Source organism: Cebus imitator, unplaced genomic scaffold (assembly GCF_001604975.1).
Source record: "Cebus imitator isolate Cc_AM_T3 unplaced genomic scaffold, Cebus_imitator-1.0 Scaffold87, whole genome shotgun sequence".
Taxonomy (NCBI): domain Eukaryota; kingdom Metazoa; phylum Chordata; class Mammalia; order Primates; family Cebidae; genus Cebus; species Cebus imitator.
Window position 1 is genome coordinate 3,795,199 of NW_016107402.1, and position 24,220 is coordinate 3,819,418.

At 49.0% G+C, this 24,220-nt stretch overlaps 1 protein-coding gene and 1 long non-coding RNA gene across 3 annotated transcripts in view; one reads left to right on the forward strand and one right to left on the reverse strand.

The window, feature by feature from the left end:
- The window catches only part of LOC119472130, a 10,890-nt gene extending 6,595 nt beyond the window's left edge, over positions 1-4,295 (forward strand). Inside the window, exons 1-2 of one of the 2 annotated variants that reach the window (XR_005201241.1) lie at positions 1,780-1,881; positions 3,938-4,295. This is a non-coding gene — a long non-coding RNA (uncharacterized LOC119472130). Of the gene's footprint in view, positions 1-1,779; positions 1,882-3,937 lie in introns of those variants that run through there. The other variant, XR_005201242.1, reaches the window with a different exon arrangement.
- Positions 4,296-4,926: 631 nt separating this feature from the next.
- TRIM63 (tripartite motif containing 63) lies at positions 4,927-21,539 on the reverse strand. The gene is made up of 9 exons (XM_017534639.2): positions 21,227-21,539; positions 20,145-20,317; positions 15,964-16,132; positions 15,067-15,162; positions 13,175-13,408; positions 11,967-11,989; positions 11,542-11,666; positions 7,859-7,927; positions 4,927-5,500 (listed from the first exon to the last, which is right to left on the reverse strand). Exons 1-9 carry the CDS (start codon positions 21,383-21,385, stop codon positions 5,490-5,492), a joined length of 1,059 nt encoding a protein of 352 aa, XP_017390128.1. The 5' UTR covers positions 21,386-21,539; the 3' UTR covers positions 4,927-5,489.
- Between the last annotated feature and the right edge of the window lie 2,681 nt (positions 21,540-24,220).

The window sequence follows — 24,220 nt, forward strand, 5'->3', positions numbered from 1 at the left end:
AGGCGCCAGGCTGGAGTGCAAGTGGCACAATCTCGGCTCACTACAATCTCCGCCTCCTGGGTTCAAGCAATTCTCCTGCCTCAGCCTCCCGAGTAGCTGGGACTAAAAGCACGCACTACCACGCCCAGCTAATTTTTGTATTTTTTAGTAGAGATGGGGTTTCACCATGTTGGCCAGGATGGTCTTGATTTCTTGACCTCGTGATCTGCCCGCCTCGGCCTTCCAAAGTCCTGGGATTACAGGCATGAGCCACCGTGCCGGGCCATTTTCTCCCCTAATATAAAGGAAAAGGGAGAGAAAGAGGGGGAGACTGCTTGCTTATGCAATCTGAAGGTGGCGAGAGAGCTATTCAGCATGCTAAGCACAAGCTGCTGGGCTGGGCTGGGCTGATGTGTTGAGGTTTCTGGTGGGTGTCTTCCCAGAGCGGGAGCAGGGACAGGGGCTGATGTCCCCAAAGAAGTACTCTTGTCCTGGGTTTCCGGCACCAAATGTTAAATGCATGCTCTGAATGAAGAGACCCCCAAACAGGCTTTGTGTGAGCAATATGGCTGTTTATTCACTGGCAGGCTGAGGCCAAAAAGGGTGTCAGTGGAGGGCGGTGGGATAGGATTTGGTTTTATAGGTTTGGGGTGGGCAGTGGAAAATTACAGAAGTTACACTTGGCTTTTTTGGTTTTGGTTGTTTTTTTTTTTTTTTTTGAGATGGAGTTTTGCTCTTGTTGCACCAGGCTGGAGTGCAATGGCACGATCTCAGCTCACTGCAACCTCCAATTCCTGGATTCAAGCGATTCTCCTACCTCAGCCTCCCAAGTAGCTCGGATTACAGGCATGTGCCACGACGCCTGGTCAGTTTTGTATTTTTAGTAGAAATGGGGTTTCTCCATGTTAGGCTGGTCTTGAACTCCTAACCTCAGGTGATCTGCCTGCCTCAGCCTCCCAAAGTGCTGGGATTACAGGTATGAGCCACCTCACCTAGCCAGTTGGTGGTTTTTTGCAAGCTGGGAGGGGGTCATAGGTTTGCAGGCTGGGAGGGGGTTGTAGGGTGTGGAGTCATGAGGTTGGCCAAGCTCAGTTACAAAATCCAAAGGCCTTGTCAGTTGAGGCCAGAATAAGAAACAATAGAGAATGTCTCAGAGTTAAGTAGGTGCCACAGGTGTTATACTGGACCGAGCATAGAAATTTAACACCAAGACAAAAGTATGCCAGATTGTAGGGTCTTTATTGCCGGCGACCACAGAGGACTCACGTCTCTCCAACCTGTGGCGTCGAAAGGAGGGTGCCAAGACTTTTTATACCCGACAAACCACCTTGGAAGTGGGGGTGAGGAGCGGGGATGGGGATGAAAAGGCTTCAGACATTCCGAGGGCTAGTGGATTCTGTAAATCACCTCCTGGGCAGAGATGAGGGTGGGGGTCTCCGGACATTCCAGGGGCTAGAAGACATGTTGTCACTTCGATTGTTACCTAAGTGGCTTACAGAAGTTAGTTAACACATTGTCTGGATACTGGTGGAAGTCACAGATCTTAGTTACTTATTACAAGTCGCAGGAGCCAAGATGGTGTGGGTTAGGACTGCTTGCCTGTCACATTAGGGCCACAGAGAGCAGTTACTGATAAGCAAAGTTTAAGCAGCTTTACATAGTGGGCATTTTTCAGAGCAAGCTAGCAGCTTGATTTACAGAAGCCAAACACAAATGGCGTTGCTCAGGCTCTGGCTCTAGGTCAGCACAATATCACACAGGGGTTGATCATTTCTTCCTGTTTCTGCGATCTTACAGCCATTTCATGTTTTCTAATTCTGTAAGGCCCTCCAGAGGTGTACATGTAGTTCACGGGGGTTGCCATGCCATCCACAGCACGGTCAGACCTTACACAATTAACAGGTATTTTCCTGGAATTTAAGCTTTAACTGATTACCTAAAGTCTTGACTGCTGTCTCTTCTCCCCAGTAAGTGACAAGATATGGGGCTGAAATGCTTGTTGCTTACAAAATCAGTAGTCTGGAGAAGTAACAGAACATGCACATGTTATAATACTGATTTTTGTGATTTCAAGGTGATGAAAGCCTCTGTCTTTCTGGCCTCAGATTCCTCCTTCTGGCCTCAAATTCCTTCAGTTTTCTATGGGAGGATACTTTGGGAAATCAAACCATAAAGAAAAACAAGTATGTGATTGTCAAAAAAAAAAAATTGACAGTTTCTCTTTCTGCTAGAGGGGCATATGGAGGGCTTCTGAGGGCTGGCAATGTTCTTTTTTTTTTTTTTTTTTGACCTGAGTGATAGTAACATAGGGTTTCATTTTACAATAGTTTATTAAACTTTACGAGTAGTTTTGTGCACTTGTATGGGTATGTGTGTGTATTATACCATGTTTTAAAAATTAAAACAAAATGCTTCAGAACTTGAGAAAGGACTGGAAATGAGAGCAAAATCTGATTCCTTGAAATTCAAAGTTAGGAACTGAGTTAGCCTTAGAAAAACTCCCAGAAGTGAAAATGGGCAGAGGTTGTGAGGGTTTTTGAGCACTGTCCTAAAGTGAGTTCCACATTGCTCTAGTTCTGGAGGATGTCATATGCATAGGTTCGGAAGTTCAGTCCACACACAAAAAATGAGAGGCTGAGGGTCAGGCAGCATTCCAAGAACCATGAACCTGATGGTCTAAAGTTAATTTGCTTTCTTTACAGTGGGACTACGCAGACCCCTTAACTTGCTGCTGTGATCTGAATGTCTAATGGGGGAACAGGCTCTGCAGTGCTCCTCAAAGTGACAAGTCCTTGGCTTATCAGCCCCAGTGAATTCGCTGTCTTGGATTTGCTCAGCCTCGCCTCTCTCCACGCCCCTGATTTCTGGCTCATGGAGATCCTGGATGCTACTGGGCCATAGTCACAACTTCATGCCCTAGTGCCAGTGGCTGACTTGGCCTTTCCTGGAATAAGTCTGGGCACCAGCCTGGACTCCATTGTGTTCACTGAGGTGGAGACAGCAGTAGCTCCCCAACCCTTGTCCAACCCAACTGGACCATGGAGGCCCTGGCACCTCCCAACACTTCTAGACGCAACTGCAGTACCACCCTTTGTGGCAGGTGACCTTGCTCCCCCTGCAGCTGCGCCACCCGAAGTCAAGGCGGGATGAACAGCGTGGGAAGCGGGAGACAGGAAGGAGCCAGCAGACACATTTCTTTCTTTTCTTCTCCCAGATAAAGGACTTTGAATCACTTCCTGTTCTTTATGGTCTGCTGGAAACATCTCACATGACTGAGCAACCAGCCCACTCTGGTGAAGCTGTGGCCGGCTCAGCCATGCAACACGTTGTACCTGCTCCCCTCTGTTCCTGCTTCGCTTTCATTTTGCTTCCCTCTGTTGGCCTCAGTAGTGTACCTGGTAGGGTCTCAGAAAACAATACTCGGAAAAGAAGGCCCCAGAAACAAACGTTCCTCTCTGACCTTCTCTTTCCCTCCTGTCTCTGACCCCTTATTTTTCTCCAAGGCTAGCCATAAAAACTACAACCCTTCTTCCCCAAAGCCTGCCATAAAACCTAAAAATATTACTCTAGGCTGGAGAGGTGGCTCACACCTGTAATCCCAGGGCTTTGGGAGGCTGAGACAGGTGGATCACGAGGTCAAGAAATCAAGACCATCCTGGCCAATATGGTGAAACCCATCTCTACTAAAAATACAAAAATCAACAGGGTGTAGTGTCGTGTGCCTGTAGTCCGAGCTACTCAGGAGGCTGAGGCAGGAGAATCTCCTGAACCTGGGGGGATGGAGATTGCAGTGAACTGAGATTGTACCACTGCACTCCAGCCTAGCAACGGAGGGAGACTCCATCTTAGAAGAAAAAAAAAAAAAAACCACATACAAATTGTTCTAATTTTCCCCTTCCTTTCTGTGTAAAACTGGCTATAGGAAATCATTTGACCTTTGAGCTTTGTCTGATTGTAGGTCAGAAGACTCCCATCCAGAGAGAGTCCTGCCCCATATGAGGCAAGCAGGAATGCTGCAGGGAGACAGGCCCAGAAAAATCTCTTATATACCTTTTTTCTTTTCTGTTTTTTCCCCTTTTTTACAAAAGCTGTGGTTTGGAGCCGAGAAGAATCTCGACAGACAGGCCCTGCTGGCTTCCCACTCCGTCTATCAGCCTTAGATCAGGCTCCTTTGTCCAGTCGTATTTCTACACAGCCGTCCTTACTTTGTTGACCCTAAGCCTAAAAATGACAGTTTCTCCTGTATCTTTGGGTCTTCATTCTGAAGACTCCTGTGTCTCATAAAACCACGGTCAAATAAATGTGTGTATTCGTGTGCCTTTTCTCCTATTAACCTGCCTCTTTTTTTTTTTTTTTCTGAGATTGAGTTTCGATATTGTTGCCCAGGCTGGAGTACAGTGGGGTGATCTTGGCTCACTGCAACCTCCGCCTCCTGGGTTCAAGCAATTCTCATGCATCAGCCTCCCAAATAGCTGGGATTACAGGCATGTGCCATCATGCCCAGCTTATTTTGTATTTTTAGTAGAGACAGGGTTTTACCATGTTGGTCAGGCTGGTCTCGAACTCCTGACCTCAGGTGATCCACCTGCCTCGGCCTCCCCAAGTGCTGGGATTATAGGCATGAGCCACTTCGCCCAGCCTTAATGCTTTTTGGTGAACCTTCAGTAGGCACAGGGGTTTTCCCTGGGGCCCTATAAATGCAACTACAGCATTTAAACTTTGCCTCAGGCTCTGTTTTCTGGAGAACCAGAGCAACAACACATTGAACCTGTTCTTGGAGGACCAGCTCAGGGCTGGCTTTTCATGGAGTGCAAATTGGGAAATGGTGGTGTAAAGGACTCCTTTGGTGGGACCTAAGCCTAGCCCTGCTGTCACCTCCTCCCAGGGCTCCTATTCATTTACAGCCAACGCTCATCTCCAAGAAAAAAGGCCGAATGAAACCCTGGCTCCTTTGAATAACAGGAAGAAAGCATTGTCCATTTATTAAAACAACATAGAACACAAACTCAGTTACCACCCCATATGTCTGGGATAGGCACTGAAATATAGCAGGTTGTCCCTGTGGTGCTACCCAGTCCTCCCACCCAGGAAAGGAAGTGGGCAGCTGTATCCACCTGGCGTCCTTCCCCTCTTTCTGACAATTGCAGGTCACCCAACGACCAGGCATTATACAAAAGTTCCTTTACAAAAAGCACCAAGTTGACATACATATACAAGTATATACAAAAATCACATTTTAAAAATGTACAAAATATTCCATTTTGCACCAGGGTAGAAAAGTGTCCTGTGTGATTGTTTCAAGCACATTCCCCTAATTCTGGTTCAGGGGCTGCTGGATGCAGCAGTGAGGGTCCTACCCTAGTCCCTCCTCTCTGAGCAGAGAGAAGATATTACCTCCCCATTGCCCCTCCAAGGGCCCAGACCCTGGGCCTGTCGCCAAGGCCACTGGGCCCCTCCCCACCCTCCCCAGTCTCTCTGCATCTTGGGGGACGTCTCACTCATCCAGCTCCTTACTGGCGTCCTGAAATAAAGAAAAAGACACAGAGGCGCTTGGTGAGACAGGGACTCAGGAGGATCCAAGGCTTGCCAAGCTACCGTTTATTCAGACAGGAGTTTGAATAAAACATCAAACTCCCATTCTGCCTGGTCGCTTCCTTTTAAAACCAAAATAGAATTTAGCTGCCCAAACGTTATGGATTGTACATCAGTATAAAACTCCAAAAGACTACCCTGTATTGTTCAACTGGATTGGAGTTTAGTTGCAGTACCTATGGTTTGAAAAACAACTTTTGCAAGCCTGTGCTAATTAGGAAATGTCTTTCCTATGCACCAGATACTGTGCTAAATGATTATCTTATTTACTCCCTGCTATAACCTTTTGACATCAGTACTGTTATGCCCCCATGCACAGATGAGTAGCTCAAGACTCAGAGAAACTGTGAGCTGTTGTGATTCAGAACCCAGCCTCAATCAAACTCTGCCAGGCTGGTGAACTCAGATGCCTACAGGGGGCCAGCAGATAACATGAATGAGTGAAGTAGGCTTGACAGTGGTGGGCTGGGCAAACTGGCAGGGGCATGTCTCATTTTTTTCTTTGTTTGAGACGGAGTTTTGCTCTTTCACCTAGGCTGGAGTGGCTGGAATGAAGTGGCATGAACTCGGCTCACCACAACATCCACCCCCCTGGAGTTCAAGCGACACTCCTGCCTCAGCCTCTCAAGTAGCTGGGATTATAGGCCCACCAACAGGCCTGGCTAATTTTTGTGTTTTTAGTAGAGATGGGATTTCCCCATGTTGGCCAGGCTGGTATCAAACTCCTGACCTCAGGTGATCTGCCCGCCTCAGCCTCCCAAAGTACTAGGATTGCAAGTGTGAGCCACCACACCTGGCTGGTATGTACCCTTTATAGGGGAGAGTCACTGCCCAGAGCCAGCGTTCTGGGACTGCAGGGAAGTTCAAGTCCAGCATTGTTTGCTTTTTCTAAACTTTCACAAGTAGGTAAAAATGCAGATTCTTAGTTGAAATCTCCTTTTTCTTAACCCTTAAAAAATAAGCTGGGTGTGGTGGCTCACACCTGTAATCCCAGCACTTTGGGTGGCCAAGGCAGGTGGATCATGAGGTCAGGAGATCGAGACCATTCTGGCTAACATGGTGAAACCCCGTCTCTACTAAAAATACAAAAAATTAATTGGGTGTGGTGGCACGCACCTGTAATCCCAGCTACTTGGGAGGCTGAGGCAGGAGAATTGCTTGAACCTGGGCAGTGGATGTTGCAGTGTGCCGAGATGACACCACTGCACTCAAGCCTGGGTGACAGAGTGAGACTCCATCTCAAACAAACATACAAACAAACAAATAAACCCTAATTTTAAAAATGTTAGCAATTAATTTTTTTTTTAAAGAGACAGTGTAGTGTCCTTCTCTGTTGCCCAGGCTGGAGGGCAGTGGTGCAATCATAGCTCACTGCAGCCTCGACCTTCTGGGCTTAAGCGATCCTCCAGCCTCAGCTTCCCAAGTAGCTAGGACTACAAGTATGTACCCATCACGTCTGGCTAATTAATATTTTTTTTTTATATTAACCTGGGTTCAGGTGGGCTAATGCCGAAAAGGGTGTTAGCCAAAATTTTTTTTTGTAAAGATGAGGTCTTGCTGTGTTGACCAGGCTGGTCCCAAACTCCTGGCCTCAAGTGATCCTCCCGCCTTAGCCTCCCAAAGTGCTGGGATTACAGACATGTGCCACCACACCCAGCCAGCAAGTAATTTTTTTAATTGAGATATAATCTCACTCTATCACCCAAGCTGGAGTGCAGTGGCACAATCTCAGCTCATCGCAGCCTCCACCTTCTGGGTTCAAGGGATTCTCCTGCCTCAGCCTCCTGAGTAGCTGCTACTACAGGTGCCCACCAGCAAATCCGAATAATTTTTTTGTATTTTTAGTATAAATGGGGTTTTACCATGTTGTCCAGGCTGGCCTTGGCCTCCCAAAGTGCTGGAATTACAGGCGTGAGCCACTGTTCCTGACCAGCAAGTACTATTTTTTTTTTAATTTAAACACAGTGCTCGCCAAACAAAACACCTCAATGGACCCGCCCTACCTCATGAGCCCCTGTCTTTTCCTTCTGCTGTGCTGTATTGCTTTCCATCTAAGAAGATCATTTAGATGTGAAATGGGAGCATTTTACTATGAATAGTTTGGGGTTTTTTTCCTCTGTAAGGGTAAGGAGAACAGGACATTACCTTCAATAGGTTTAAAGCACATGCTGGGGGACAGGGCTCAGTATCATTCTCAATGTCTAACACAGCACTTTGCACATAGTAGGCATCTCCTGTTGTGGAATGAGTGAAGGAATGAAGCAATGGAGGTAGATGAATTTTTTACCTTCTTCCTTCCCTTCTGTGGACTCTTCCTCTTCCTGATCTTCTTCAATGAACTCCTCCTCTTCCTCATCTGTGACGAAAAACACTTGTGTTAGGAGGGGCCTGGCTTCTTGAGGAGCTACTTGAAGAGGAACTCGGCAGGAGAGAGCACTGTCTAAACCCCTTCCTGTGCCCACTTGAAGTCAAATGGCCACACAGAGACGGCAGTGGCCTGGGAGGTTATCGGCTTGCCAGATCCACACTGCACAGAGGCCCTGCTCCTGCAATCCCCTGCACTCTGTCCCAGGGAGCCGGGCTCGAGACATTTCCTTGCACCAGCACCAGTAGCTTCTATCACCTGCTCTGCCTGTGACCGGAGAGAGGACTCTGAGGAGGCACGCTCTCTGCTTCTGCGCATTTCTCAGGTAGGCAGAGAAAAACGCCTCCTCCATTCTCAGGGGTCAGAGTCCTTGTCCTGAGGAAGCTGCTCAGCCTACGAGATCTGCTTGTTCAGCACCCCCTGTCCTGTTTTCCTCCTTCCTTAGCCTGCAGAGCGGTGGACAGGCTGGGGGAGCACTTCTGGAGCCACCTCTGCTCCCTGAAACTGAGCACCAGAGGGACAGTGACTGTGCTGCAACTCATGTCCCCATTTTTTCATCCTGAGATGTCACCGGCAAGCTTTAACAGCAAACATCTCCCTTCGCTTCTCCCCGGAGCCACCTCCTTAATCTTTTGGGGCCCTGAGGGGCCACCACAGAGACAGGACATTTGTCAAGAGTATCTCCAGGCTGGGATTGGTTGCTCACGCCTGTAATCCCAGCACTTTGGGAGGCTGAGGCGGGCAGATCACCTGAGGTCAGGAGTTTGAGACCAGCCTGGCCAACATGGCGAAACCCTGTCTCTACTAAAAATACAAAAAATTAGCTGGGCATCTTGGCGTGTGCCTGTAATCCCAGCTACTTGGGAGGCTGAGGCAGGAGAATCACTTGAACCTGGAAGCGGAGGCTGCAGTGAGCGGAGATCACGCCATTGCACTCCAGCCTGGGTGACAAGAACGAAACACCGTCTCAAAAAAATAAAAATAAACAAAAAAGAGTATCTCCAAAATGACAACCAAACTTCTCGCCAAGTAACTAGGATCAGAGCATAACCCGGGGAGTTTTGTTGTTTAAACATTATCACAATGACTACTCCTAACAGCAGTTTCTGAGTACTTACTATGTGCCAAGTAGTGTGCTAAGTGTTAAATGTGCACCGTCTTATAAAATCCTCACTAGAGTTTTGCAAGCCAAATGGCTCTCAGTAGAATCTGCATGGGTTACTTCCTGTGTGGCCTTGAACAAGTGGCTTACCCTCTCTGAGATTTAAGTTCCCTCAGCTATGAAACAGAGATGATAACAGAACCTATCCCATAAGGGTGTGTTAAATGATAAAACTTAGGTTAAGAGCTTAATGCCTACGACATACAGAATGTTCAGTAACTGATAACTGTTGGTACTCTCTTCATTTTACTTGTGGGGAAACTGAGGCTCAGGGAGATTATGAAGTCCAGTGCAGGACTTCACAATGTTATGCTCATACCATATGACCCAGTCTTGAATATCTTAGCTTAGGGAAGCTGACAGTGGAGTAGCTCATCTACAGTGGATGTCCCCAAGTCCCTTGGTATCTCTGCTTTAGGATATATTTTGTCCTTACCTATGAACGAGGTATATCTGAGGTTCTGAAAACAGGCTTAGCACCAGATACTGAGGGTTTGCAGGAGAGCGACACACGAGGTGCTGAGAAGCCCTTCTCTTTCTCACGCCAGCCCATTTACACTTCTTTCTTATTGCTGCATCCTCCCCCTGTCCCCCAGCCTCAGCTGGTCATTGGAGCACCACCTCTCAGATCAACACAATGGTCAGGAATGTGGGATCTGCCCTCTCTTTCTCTGTTGCCTTTGAGCTGTGTTTCCCCTTGAGCTGTGTGACCTTCAGCAAATTAACATATTTGTTTCCATTCAGTTTCTTCATTTCCCTTGTTATTTTCACCCTTATTATTGTTATGGTTGCATTGTTACAATTATTTTATTTTATTATTATTTTTGAGACTGAGTCTCACTCTATCACCGGGCTGGAGTGCAGTGGCGCGATTTCAGTTCACTGCAACATCTGCCTTCCTGGTTCAAGTGACTCTCCTGCCTTAACCTCCTGAGTAGCTGGGATTACAGGCATGAGCCACCATACCCAGCTAATTTTTTTTTTTTGAGACGGAGTTTCCCTCTTGTCGCCCAGGCTGGAGTCCAATGGCGTCATCTTGGCTCACTGCAACCTCCACCTCCCAGGTTCAAGCAATTCTCCTGCCTCAGCCTCCAGAGTAGCTGGGATTACAGGTGCCTGCCACCACGTCCGGCTAAATTTTTTTTGTATTTTTAGTAGAGATGGGATTTCATCAGGTTAGCCAAGCTGGTCTTGAACTCCTGACCTCAAATGATCCACCCGCCTCAGCCTCCCAAAGTGCTGGGATTATAGGCGTGAGCCAGCGCACCCAGCCTCCTGTTAATTTTGTTTGTATTTTTCATAGAGACAGGGTTTTACAGTGTTGGCTAGGATGGTCTCGATTCTCTTGACCTCGTGATCCGCCTGCCTTAGCCTCCCAAAGTGCTGGGATTACAGGTGTGAGCCACTGCCTGGCCCACATTTCTGTTTATAATTACTCTCCCATAGAGTGCCTATAATAATTACAATTATTATAATTGTATAATTATAATTGTAATTATTATATTACAATTATTACAATTGTATAATTGTAATTATTATAAGCACTCTATGGGAGAGTAATTATAAACAGAAATGAGGATATAATGTTGATAAATTAAGGTGCCTGAGTATCATAGGTTATAGCATTAAGAAGCTGAAGCTAAGATTACCTTTAGGTAATAGCTAGTACATCTCTGGTACTCTACAGGACTTTTCTGCATCGACGTCTGATTTTTTTTGTAATAGCACCGTGAGTTGGTCATTATTAGAGGGCTCGTTTCTAACCTGATTTTTAAAATTAGAAAATAAAACTCAGGCAGAAGGGGGCCTGCCAAAGGTCACACAGATAATAAACACATGGTAGAACCGGGATTTAAACTCAGGACTGTCTGATTCCAGAGGCCACATTATTTCTACTGCCCCAAGAGGCCTCCCTGCCATGGATCCATATGTAATTTATGGAGCAGAAATTCTGCACCAAGCCACTGTGCTAGGCTCTGGGCTCATCTAGAAGTTGGCTATATGATTTTTTTTTTTTTTTTGAGACGGAGTCTGGCTCTGTTGCCCAGGCTAGAGTGCAGTGGCACGATCTTGGCTCACTGCAACCCCTACCTCCTGGATTCAAGCGATTCTCCTGCATCAGTTTCCTGAATAGCTGGAATTACAGGCACGTGCCACCACGTCTGGCTAATTTTTGTATTTTTAGTAGAGGTGAGGTTTCACCATGTTGGCCAAGCTGGTCTCAAACTCCTGACCTCAAGTGATCCACCTGCCTTGGCCTCCCAAAGTGCTGGGATTACAGGTGTGAGCCTCCCCAGCCAGCCAGAAGCTGGCTATATGAATTTGATTGATATATGGGGATGTTTATTAGTGTATCTGCCTCCCCATGGGGTTCAGTGGAAGAGATGCTGGTTTCCAGGGATTAGGAAGGGAAATAGACAAGTGGCACCACCACCTCCTTTACCTGTCCCAAAGTCGATGGCTCTCAGGGCATCTGCTATGTACTCTAAATCCAAAGTAAAGCAATCCATGTTCTCAAAGCCCTGCTCTGTCTTCCCCAGCTGGCAGCCCTTGGAAGCTTCCACAATGCTGTGGGGGAGACAGAGAGAGAGGCTGGGTGAGATCTCTGGGGCTCAGTGCAGGGAGGAGAGGGCACATGCCTTGCCCACGCCCAGGCCTTCCACCCAGAGGCTCCCTTGGAGGGATGGAGTATTTCCTCTCAAATCTCAAGCACAATGAGTGGTCCAAAAAGTCAGGGATGCAGAAGGTCAGGGAAGCCAGCCTGGAGTGAGACCCTCTAGCAGATCTAATGCTCAGGACAAGGCTTCCTGGACAGAGGCCCTGCTGGGAACTGGGGGCTTAGATCATAGACTCTGAGGAGATACTGACCTTTTGATGAGTTGCTTGGCAGTCTGCAGGGGAAGAGAGAATAAAGAGTTAGGACCACAGAAGCGATAACTCCAGGAAATCAGCAAAACCAGTGACTGGGTGTTGTAGTTGGACATTTGGTGCCATTCCCTAGCCAAGTTGTGACCTGCTCCCCACCCCAAACTGAGCAGAATTTGGAACTTTTCTCTCTATCCATGGTTTGCACAGGTCTTGATCATCACCCTAGGACCCTCCCATTGTCTTGGCAGGAAGCTTAGACTCTGGGGGTATCAATCCAACACTCTGAAACCCTGAACCCCCCAATGCTAACCACCTTTTCATACCTAATGTCTAGCACAAAGCCTGGCCCACAGTAGAAGCTTAGAAAATGTTTATTGAACTGAACTGTGAATACTTTTTTTTTTTTTTTTTTTTTTGAGATGGAGTTTCACTCTCGTTACCCAGGCTGGAGTGCAATGGTGCGATCTCGGCTCACCGCAGCCTCCGCCTCCTGGGTTCAGGCAATTCTCCTGCCTCAGCCTCCTGAGTAGCTGGGATTACAGGCACGTGCCACCATGCCCAGCTGATTTTTTTGTATCTTTAGTAGAGATGGGGTTTCACCATGTTGACCAGGATGGTCTCGATCTCTTGACCTTGTGATCCACCTGCCTCGGCCTCCCAAAGTGCTGGGATTACAGGCGTGAGCCACCGCACCCGGCCTATTTTTATTTTTTTTAAAGACAGGGTTTCACCATATTGGTCAGGCTGGTCTCGAACTCCAAACCTCAGGCGATCCACCCACCTCGGCCTACCAAAGTGCCGGGATTACAGGTGTGAGCCACCGCTCCTGGCCTGAACTGCAAAGTCTTATAACTGAGACTTTTCTGTCCTCCCCAACAAGCTCTTTGAGGGCAAGGCTGTGTCTGGTTTATTTCCTTGTCTTCTACTCAGTGTCTGGCCTACAGTAGGGGCTCAATTAATAGTCTGTAGGTGGGACACTATTTTGCAGCTTACAAAGTCATTTCACAAACATCCTCTGATCATTCCAAAATCAGTAAGAGGAGCGTAGGGGGTATTACATGCCCATTTGACAAATGAGAAAACTGAGGCTCACAGAGGTTTAAATGACTTTTCCAAGGGCCCATGGGTTGTCAGTAGAGAAGCCTAACTGGAACCTTAGAGCTGTAGAATTGAACTGACTCCACCCAGACCCTTCTAGTCCTGCTTACCAAGAGGAAGGTGGCACCCCCAGGCTCGTCCAGGGACTGGATGGCAGTCTCCACCAGCTTCGTGGACTTGTCGAGCTGCTCCTGGTACTGCTGGATGAGGGCCTCAATGAAGCTGAGCTTTTCTTCCTGCTCCTGAGTGATCCGCTGCAGCAACTCGCTTTTCTTCTCATCCAGGATGACGTACAGTGTGTCAAACTTCTGGCTCAGCTCTTCCTTTACCTGGTGACTGTTCTCCTGAAGACAGAAGTCTTGCAGTCACATTCTGTAGGGTCCTTACTCCCTGCCCCCTACACTCCCTTCCTGGGACAGTAGCAAGCAATTTTGAAAGCTAGAAGAGATCTCATTACATACATCCCCACATTACAGAAGATGAAACAAAGGCTTAACAAGTAGAAAACACTCATCCGGCCTCACAGCTACTTAGTACACCAGTGATATTTGGAGGCTGATGCCTTGAAAAACAGCTAGCCCCTTTTTCCAAAATAGGCTCTAGGGTCACATGACATAACATGTTCTTCCTTGTTCCTGCACCCTCCCCCTGGCCCCCAACCTCAGCTGGTCATTGGAGCATCACCTCTCAGACCAATGCAACAGTCAGTAATGTGGGATCTGTCCTCTCTTTCTCTGTTGCCTTTCTTTTTTTTTTGAGATGGAGTCTTGCTCTGTCACCCAGGCTGAGTGCAGTGGCACAATCTCAGCTCACTGAAACCTCGCCTCCTAGGTTCAAGTGATTTTCCCGCCTTAGCCTCCCGAGTAGCTGGGATTACAGGTGCATGCCACCACAGCCAGCTAATTTTTTGATTTTTAGTAGAGATGGGGTTTCACTGTGTTAGCAAGGACGGTCTCAATTTCCTGACCTCACATTGCACCTGCCTTGGCCTTCCAAAGTGCTGGGATTACAGGTGTGAGACTCCCCGTCCAGCTTTCTGTTGCCTTTTAGCTGTGTTTCCCTTCTAGCTGTGTGACCTTCAGCAAATTAACGTATTTGCTTCCATTCAGTTTCCTGGGCCTCCGGTATGTCCCAGGTCACACTCTTCCCTCCCTTTTAGGACCAAGACTGGATTAGGGAAGCTCAGCATCATTTGTTCCTAAGAGAGGTGGAAAAACAGCTCCTTTCCTAGCACGCCTCTCAACGGAAGCTCCCTTCTCTCTGTCACAGATGTCACATCTTAGTTCTTTTCTGTAAAGTGGGTGTGACAATAGCATCTCATCAGACTGGGAGCCTCTCGTGGGTGATCACAATGTTCCCCTCCTTCCTACCCTTCACCTGACTCTTCATCCACTCACAATTATCATGACCCCTTTCCTTCATCTCGTCTCCAGGCCCCTACCCCAAGTGAACATGGAAAATCGTGGAAGCTTTTTTCAGGGATAGAAAAGTTCCTTTCTGCCCTCAATAGTCTCACTACTCAGAGTGCGGTCCATGGACACAGCAGCTTGGACAAATCCTGGGAACTGGCTAGAAATGCAACTGTTATGCCTCATTCCAAACTGACTCAATGAGAACCTGAGTTTCAGCAGGATCCCAGGGAGATTTTCTTGCACTTTAAAGTTTGGGAAGTGTTGGTCTATAGCACACTGAAGAACTGTGCTCTGAAAGTGATTTGTGTTGAACAAATACTGAGAATGATTGGTGGAACACTCCCTGAGGTCAGGGACCACGTCTGTCTCGTTCATTCCTCCATCCCCCCATCTCCGGTGGGGCCAGACACACAGCTGTGCTTGAGAAGCATTTGCTGAGAGAGTGGATGATGGATTTGTTTCTCCCCTGCCATCCCTGCTTGGCCACCCCAGGCTCCAGGCCTCAACCTTTAGCCACAACCCATGGGTGAGCCTTCCCCAGAGACCAGCCTGCCCTGGAACTTCCAGGCAGGGCTATTCTGTCACCTCACCTTGGTCACTCGACGGGACTCCTCCAGCTGAGTGATGATGGTCTGCACGCGGTCATTCCCCGCCACCAACATGGAGATACAGTTATTCAGCTCAGTCTAGGTGGAGGTGTGGGGGTCAGGAGAGGAGATATACAAATAGCCTCAGGGCCTACCCGCTGGGGCAAGGCAGCAACATGGCTCCCTTCCTCCCCTCTCTGCTAGAAAGAGCCTCCTGTAGGGATCTGGCCCCTCTTTCGGGTACAGATCAGCTCCAGAGCAGAGGATGTTAGAAAGATACTGCATACCTTATTTTACAGATGAGGCCAAGAGCAGGCAAGTGAGCTGCCCAAAATACACAGCAAGGAACTGGTAGAGGAGGGGCTTGTTACCAAGAAAGAAGGGACAAAGAAAAGAAATAGAGTTGGAGACTTCTAGGATAGAGAGACCAAGGGAAGAGTGGGAAGTGGGGAAAGAGAGCATGGAAAAGAGGGGGCCATGGCTTACTGCACGGACAGGGCGGTGGGTCCCCACAGGCCCAGGGGCCCAGGAAGAGGGTTAAGCTGCCTCCTGCTGCAGGGAAAGATGAAGTCTAGGAGAAGAGGTGAGAGGCATGGGAAGAGTATCTGGGGGGTGGAGAAGCTGTGGCCCGAGAGGACCCCGGTGACCTGGCCAGGGTGTCTGACTGCTCCCTTGTGGCCACACCCAGGTGCTCTTGAGTGGCTCTAAGTATAACCATGAGCTCAGCTGCCTCCCCCAGGAAGGCCAGGGCTGCTGTCCCTGTGGCCTGGGAAGTCCCTCCAGAGGGACTATTCCTAAAAGGCCGGATCAGCAGATCTACAGGGATCAAATCTGCCTCCTGAATCATCAGACCGTGCCCAGCAGGCCCAGGCTGGGGGTAAAAGGGGCTGGAGCCAGTACCTTTTGTCCCTGGAAGACACTCTGCAGTGGGGCCACCTCGCAGGCCTTGTGGACCCCAAACACCTTGCACATGGAGCAGGTGGGCATCTCACACGTGAGACAGTAGATGTTGATTTTCTCATCTTCGTGCTCCTTGCACATGGGGTGACTGCCCTTCTGCAGCGGCCGACTGCAGTGGAGAACAGTCTCAAGTCATGGGGGGTCCTGCATTCCTGTCTTCTCCCCAGTTCCGCTGCACCAGTCGCAGCAACTGGGGAGGCTGAGGCAGGAGGATTGCTCAGCCCAGGAGTTCAAGGCTGCAGCGTGTCTGTGAATTGCCAGATTTATGCCCTGGGCTCTCAGTGTTTGGCTGCCCTAAAATCTTTTCATCTTCTGGGGACCAAGGACTTGGGAAGCCAATGACACCAAATCTGTCCCCACATCCTAAGATGGAGTTAGCCTGAGGCTCTGCCAGTGCAAAGGACACAGAAAGGGCCATAGAATTCCAGAGAGTCAGACCTGGAGACATTTTAGAGAAGAGGAAACTGGGCTCCAGAAAAAGTGAATTGACTTGTCCAAGGTCATGGAGCAAGTAAGGGCAGAGGAGGCTAGAGTTCAGTTGCTCTAATTATAGTCACCGTAGCTTTGGTTACTGCAGGCTGGGCTCTGAGCTAAGAAATTTTTACTGATGGCCTCATTTAATTCTATATTTAATCTACTAGACTGTAACCTCCATCAAGGCAGGGAAACTTGCCTGTTTTCTTCACCCCCTGAGCCTACACTGTACAGTGCCTGCATAGAGGAGGTGGTAGTTAAACAAAGGTAGAAAGAATAAATCACTAAGGCCGGGCGCGGTGGCTCACGCCTGTAATCCCAGCACTTTGGGAGCCCGAGGTGGGTGGATCACCTGAGGTCAGGAGTTCTAGACCAGCCTGACAAATATGATGAAACCCTATCTCTACTAAAAATACAAAAATTAGCCGGGTGTGGTAGCATGCACCTGTAATCCCAGCTACTTCGGAGGCTGAGGCAGGAGAATTATTTGATCTGGGGAGGCAGAGGTTGCAGTGAACCAAGATTGTGCCATTGCATTCCAGCCTGGGCAACAAGAGTGAAACTCCATCTCAAAAAAAAAAAAAAAAAAGAAGAAGAAGAAGAAGAAAACAATAACTAGCATAGGAGTCAGTTCACCATCTTGAATTTCTTAAGACTCTCCATGGCTGGGCACAGTGGCTCATGCCTGTAATCCCAGCACTTTCCCACCTCAGCTTTTCCCACCTCAGCCTCCCAAAGTACTGGGATTACAGGCGTAATCCACTGCACCCAGCCTTTTTTTGTTTTGTTTTGTTTTTTTGAAACAGGGTCTCACCATATTGTCCGGGCTGGAGTGCAGCAGCGATTCACAGACACACTGCAGCTTCGAACTTCTAAGCTGAGCAATCCTCCTGCCTCAGCCTCCCCAGTAGCTGCAACTGGTGCATACCACCATGCCGGGTGTGGATTCAATTCTTTGAGTCTTCCATCTCCAGCTAGACCATACACTCATTGAGAGCCAACAGCACCTCTGATTCCCAGCCCCTAACAGAACAGGCACCTTGCAAGTGTCAAATGGTGACTGTCCCCCACAGTCAGTGCCTCACCTCCAAACAGCCTTACGTGACTGATCACACTCTGGGCTTTATTGTCCTCCAAGTTCTTAAAGAAGCCCCTTTTTGCATCTTTTACCCCAGAGTCCCTATGCTGGCAGGGGTCTCCCTTTGCCACCTGCCTCCATCCCCTGATGAAGGGATGGCAGGGAGTGCAGAGGTGAGGCAAGAGCCTGAGGGCCTGGTTCCTGTTCCCACAGCCCTCCCGGATCCCCACCCTCCCAAGTTCAGACTTTGGCATCAGGGTTCATATCCAGATTGTTCTCCCACATTCATTTTTGTGATTTTGGACAAGTGATTTCGCCTCTCTTCCCCGGGTTTCCTCCCAGAGCTATAGCAATCATGGTAGAAGTTGTCTGTAGTGAATGTGGAGTGCCTGGCAGAGTGGCCCCTCAGTAGCAAGCAGCTGTCATTGTCATTCCACTATGCGGAAAGGCCTCAGAGGTTCACATACAACATTTCCTTCATAGGTTGGCACTGGGTAGGCTAAGAGTGGTGCAGAACTGACTTTATTATTCCTGTAATGATCAACAATATGTTTGCATTTTGTAGTGTTGAGCTGTAGCAACATGAGAGGCAGTCTAGCACAGCAGTTAAGAATATTCGAGTGGGTGGCATTGGGGAAATTTAAAAAAAAAGAAAAAGAAAAAGACACCTGTAATCCCAGCACGTTGGGAGGCTGAGGTGGGCAGATCACCTGAGGTCAGAAGTTCAAGACCAGCCTGGCCAACATGGTGAAACCCTGTCTCTACTAAAAGTACAAAAATTAGCTGGGTGTGGTGACGCACATCTGTAATTCCAGCACTTTGGGAGGCTGAGGCAGGTGGTTCACCTGAGGTGAGGAATTTGAGACCATCCTGGCCAACATGGTGGAACCCTGTCTCTACTAAAAATACAAAAATTAGCTGGGCATGTTGGCACACGCCTGTAGTCCCAGCTACTTGGGAGACTGAGACAGGACAATCGCCTGAACATGGGAGGTGGAGGTTGCAGTGAGCCAAGATCACACCACTGCCCTCTAACCTGGGCTACAAAGCAAGACTCTGCTTCAAAAACAAAAAAAAAAAGAATATTCTCACGCCCTCTATCTCTTAGCTCTACCACTTGCTAGCTGTGTGGCCTTGGACAAATCTCTGATCGTCTCTGAGCTCCCGTTTCCTCATGGTAAAATGGAGATGGGAATGCCTTCCACGGTTACTATGAAAAGTAGATGGGGAAAATGCCTGAAAGTCCTTAGTACAGTGCCTGCAAATAGTAGGAACCCAATACATAGTTGATACATTAACACTTTTCCATTAATATCTTATTTGACAGCCACAATAACAGGTCTTACTGTCTGTTTCTATTTGCAGACAGAGGAAATGAAGCTCCAGAGGCTTACCCAAGACCGTACAGTACATTATTCACAGAGGCTAACTTGCGAGCACAGTTCCCCAGGCCAGGGTTTCTTCACCTGAGACCTGGTCTGTCACCTTCCCTCGGACTGGGCACTGCCTGCAGGCAGATGCTTGGTGAAGGTTTTGGACCATAAAGGCTGTGAAGTCAGCACTCCTGGAGTCTTACCAGCATGTCCTGATTTGTAAAGATCTTCCCTGTGGCTGTGTCTCTCCCCAGTTTGTTTGTCTGTTTACTTAAGGCATAGTCTCACTCTGTCACCCAGCCCGGAGTGCAGTAGCACGATCATGGCTCTGCCGTCTTGACCTCCCTGGCTCAACAATTCTCCCTAGTAGCTGGGACTGCAGGCATGCCTCACCACACTCAGCTGGTTTTCAATTTTTGTAGAAACAGGATCTCATTATGTTGCCCTGACTGGTCTTGAACTCCTGGCCTCAAACCATCTTCCCACCTTGGCCTCCCAGAGTGTTGGGATTACGGGCGTGAGCCACCATGCCTGGCCCTCTCTCCCCAGTTTGAGGTCAACACAGTACAACCTCCACCTCTCACACAGTTTGCCTGTGAATGAGCTGCTGTTTTATTACAGGGAGACTCAGAGCTAGATTGACTGGGTCAACTCCTGGCTCTATCACTTCCCAACTGGGAAACCTTAGCTAATTGACTTCACCTTTTTAGCCTCAGTTTCCTCATCTGTGAAATGAGGATAATAAAGTCATGCCTGATCCACAGAATGATTGGGAGGTGCTAAGATGAAGCATTTCCAGTGCCTGGAGGTCTTTCTCCTGGCACACGGGAGAGTAGTCATTGCTATCCTTATGGACAACCTGGCTGTTTCTCACTGGGCGCTTTCTCTGCTGACCAGAGCCACTAGCTGGCCCCAGGGCCTTTTTCTACCTCTCATATCTCATCTTTCCCCGAGTCTCTGTCTTGGTCTCTCCTGGAAGGGCAGCCTAATGTCTGGGTCCCTTCCCATCCACTGAGTGATCTGAGAGCTGGGTTGGGGTGTATGGGTCTCCAATCCTGTCTCTGAACTGGCTTGTGTAGCTAGTCCAGCTAGGGGCCTGGATCCTGAGCAGATGAAGGAGTGGGAAGGAGCTTGGTGGAGCTGGGCACAGCATGGCTGGGAAGGAGGATGGACCCCCAGCAGGCATGAGAACCGACCTGGAGCACTCCTGTTTGTAGATGTCGATGATGTTCTCCACCAGCAGGTTCCTCTGCAGGCCGTACACTCCGTGACGATCCATGATCACCTCGTGGCGGCAGGTGGGGCAGCGGAAACGGCCTCCAGACATGGACACTGAGCTGCCTCGGCTGGTCCAGTAGGGATTTGATGCCTGCAGGTGGCAAAGGTCAAGGTGAGGTTCTGGGCTCCCTCCTCAGCCTTTCCCCTTTCTAATTCTCCTCTTACCCTTTTCTCTGCCTGTCTCAACCACTCCGGTCAAACATGAGGACCTGGAGCTCGGCAGGCTGCAGTGAGAACCAGTCCTCACACATGGAGCACCTGAGAAGCAGCTAAGCAATTATCAGGATGGGGAGGCAGCAGACCTGGGTTAAAGTCACAATTATTCTCCGAGTGATTTTGGGCAAGCAACCTTATCTCTCTAAGCCTCAGTTTGCCTACTTATGAAATGGGCATTACAATTACAGCAAGCTCCTAGGGCTGCTACTTTAAAGATAAAATCGTGAAAGAACAGTTTGCAAAGTGCCCCTGGGGAACCGCACATCCTGCCTCCTAGCTAGGACACCTGCCCCCTTCCTTTCTCTGGGAGCTAAAGCCCCTTCTGCTCCCATATTGTAGGGAACAGCCTCGAAAGGAAAGAAGCCTCTACTGCCCACTGCCTCCTTGACACCCTCCTCCCGAAGCTCTGGGCCTCTTGCCACCAGGAGCTGGCTCCAGCCCCAAGGGTCTGGTTTCTCTCTCCTGTCCCCTGCCTCCCCCGCTTATCACTTGAGGCATTTGACTCTTGATTGGAGAGTCAACAGCAGTGCTCAGGGTAGGGGTGGAGGAGCTATGGGCAGGGCGGGAGGGGAAACATGCGTCATGGAGAAGGACTGTGACGGCCAGAGCTGCCTCCCAGCCCCTCTCAGCCCCTCTCAGCCCTGTCCAGAGGCCTCTGCAGGGGTTCACTTCCAAGGGGAAAGAGCCCGTTCTGCTTGGAAGGCTAAGCGTGAAGAAGGGTTTCATCACAGGGAAGCTGAGCAGCCACCTGGGGCCCCCAGATGAGGCCACCCCTGGCACTGACCTGGAAGATGTCGTTGGCACACTTCCGGCACAGGTTGTGCTGGCACGGCAAGATGACCACTGGCTTGGTAAACATCTCGAGGCAGATAGGGCAGATCAGCTGCTTCTCCAAGTTCTCCATGGGGTTCCCATCCTGGATCAGGCTCGACTTATAATCCATTCTGTGGGTCGGAGTCAGAGCTGCGCCTAGCTGCCTCCTCTACTGACGACTTCGCTCTAAGTAGGCCTGAGGGGGTCTTGCCTTTCTCAGGAAACACTGTGTCGGATCCTGTTGGCTTCTTTCTCCTGGTGCCCGAATTCTGTCTTAGTCTGAGGCCCCTCTGATATTTATAGCTGGATCTTGGTCACATGAGCCCCAGGAGCAGACCAGCTGAGCATTCCGATGCCAAGCGGCTGGTGGGGCTTGAGTTTCCTCCAGGCCTGAAAGACTGGCCCTCTCAAATCACATGCAAGGATGAGCAATCACTGTTCTGCTGGGACGGGGGTCATAAACAAGAACAGCTTGTTCAGAGGCAGGCTTAGGGGAAGACTGGGTACCCAGAGCTTCCTCCAGAAATTGGTCTCCCCCCAGGAGAGGGGGGAGACACCAGGCTAGTGGGTCAGGGATGGGAACCAGCAAGTGAGCCACTGGGATTCAAGGGGTTAATAGCCAATGCCCCCTCATTGACCTAAATCAGTTCCATCCCCTCCTCTGGCATCCTGGGAAGCTCCTAGATGGAGGGGTCAGGCAGCCCCTCTCTCTATATCCCTCTGTGTCAGACCTCAGCACAGCATTTTGCTGGAGATGGTAGCGACCTCCCCTAGCCAGCACATCCTGCATCCCTCAGCCACTTATTTCACTTAGTGCTGAAAGGGCTGCCTTGAAACTCAGTCCAGGCCCCTTGTCTTATAGATTTTGAAATGGGACTCGAGAAGAAAATGATTATATTCAAAGTCAGTTAGAAAGTAAGTGGCAGCCGGGTGTGGTGGCTCACACCTGTGCCACTGCACGCCAGCCTGGGTGATAAGAGCGAGACTCTGTCTCAAAAAAAAAAAAAAAAAGTAAGTGGCAAAGTCAGGAATATTATTCATTCATCAGACATTTTTCTGAGTACTAGTGTATATCAGGCAACTAATATGCATTATAGGGTGACAGGTGGATGAGTGATCCATTTCCCTGCCCTGAGAAACTCACACCCCAGGAAGGGAGATAGGAAGGAAAAACCCTCATACGGTGCCACAAAGCCCTGCCTGGACACTTAGAAGTTAGCCAGAGGGTGCCAGGCACAGTGGCTCACCCTTGTAATCCTAACACTTTGGGAGGCTGAGGCGAGTGGATCACCTGAGGTCAGGAGTTCGAGACTAGCCAACATGGTGAAACCCCATCTCTACCAAAAAAATATAAAAATTAGCCAGGCATGGTGGCACATGCCAGTAATCCCAGCTACTTGGAAGGCTGAGGCAGAGGAATTGCCTGAACTGGGGAGGCGGAGGTTGCAGTAAGCTGAGATCACCCCACTGCACTTCAGCATGGGCAACAGAGCAAGACTTTGTCTCAAAAAAAAAAAAAAAAATGTTAGTCAGAGGCTTTCCTCAGCTCTCTGCACACATTTTAACTTTTCTTCATGTTTTTAGGATATCTTCCATGTTGGCATGTAGGAAAAGATGGCTGGGGCAGACCTGTGTTACTTAAATGATTACAAGCTTGCTTTGCTTTTTATACACTGAGATTTGTGCCACGGATCAAATACTGAATTAAGAAAACTCCAAACTATGGTGCAGTAAAATAAAAGCAGAGATCAAGTGGTAACAGGAGGCCTATAGTGAAGACCATCTGAGAGCGCTTTAAACCATGGAATGCTGCAGTGTGGTTGCAGGGCAGGAAAGCTGCTTTGGTCCCACATCTCTTCCCAACGTAGAGTCTGCGTGAGGGTCTCGTAAAGAGGGCTTGTGCAAGAACTCTGGGAAGGAATGTGACCTTTGCTCACAAGCCTCGGGAGGGTCTTTGCAGATGGGAGCTTGCATGGCAGGAAGGCCTTCCAGGGCAGGTATCACCAGAATGCCACAGGCTTTGCCTAGGTTCTCAAAATATGGAGTAATTTTTATTGTTCTGTGTTTGCAATGCTCGGGAGATAAAAACCCCTTGATGCATTGTGTGTGGTCAGACCTTACAGCACCTTATCCACTTTGCTTCTTTTGCAGATGTACCTGGATAGACAATGGGTGGTAAAAACTCAGTGTCCTTAGTTAGCATTTCTTAAAAGAACCACATTTGCTATTGAATGCTGCAAACGCATGCTCTTCCCCTAGCCATCTTCATTCTCAACTCCCCTCCCCACAGCCCCAAGATCAACAAGATAATGCACCCATTAAAAAGCGTGTGGAGCCCAGAGCTCAACACCAACGTGGATCACCCCATGCGAGAGTGCATTGGACCCCTGGACCCATGCTGTGGACTTCTACTCTTATCTCTGTCTTATTTTCTCATTCCCTCGTCACTACCAGGACACAGGACACCCTCGTACAGGGTTGGGCTGATACCCAACATCTGGCGCCCAACATGGGGCTCGAACCCACAACCCTGAGATTAAGGGTCTCATGCTCTATCGACTGAGCTACCTGCCAAGGTAGAGCAGTTCCAGTGGCTGTTTTTTGCTTTTTTTCAAGATGGAGTTTCACTCTGTTGCCCAGACTGTAATGCAGTGGCACTATCTCGGCTCACTGCAACCTCTACCTCCCAGGCTGAAGCAAGTCTCCTGCCTCAGCCTCCTGAGTAGGTGGGACTACAGGCATGTGTCACCATGCCTGGCTCATTTTTGTATTTTTAATAGAGACAGGTTTTCACCATGTTAGCCAGGCTGGTCTCAAACTCCTGACCTCAGGCAATCTGCCTGCCTTGGCCTCCCAAAGTGCTGGCATTACAGGTGTGAGCCACCATGCCCAGCCTCCAGTGGCTGTTTTTTTTTTTTGGACTGAGTTTCACTCTTGTTACCCAGGCTGGAGTGCAATGGCATGG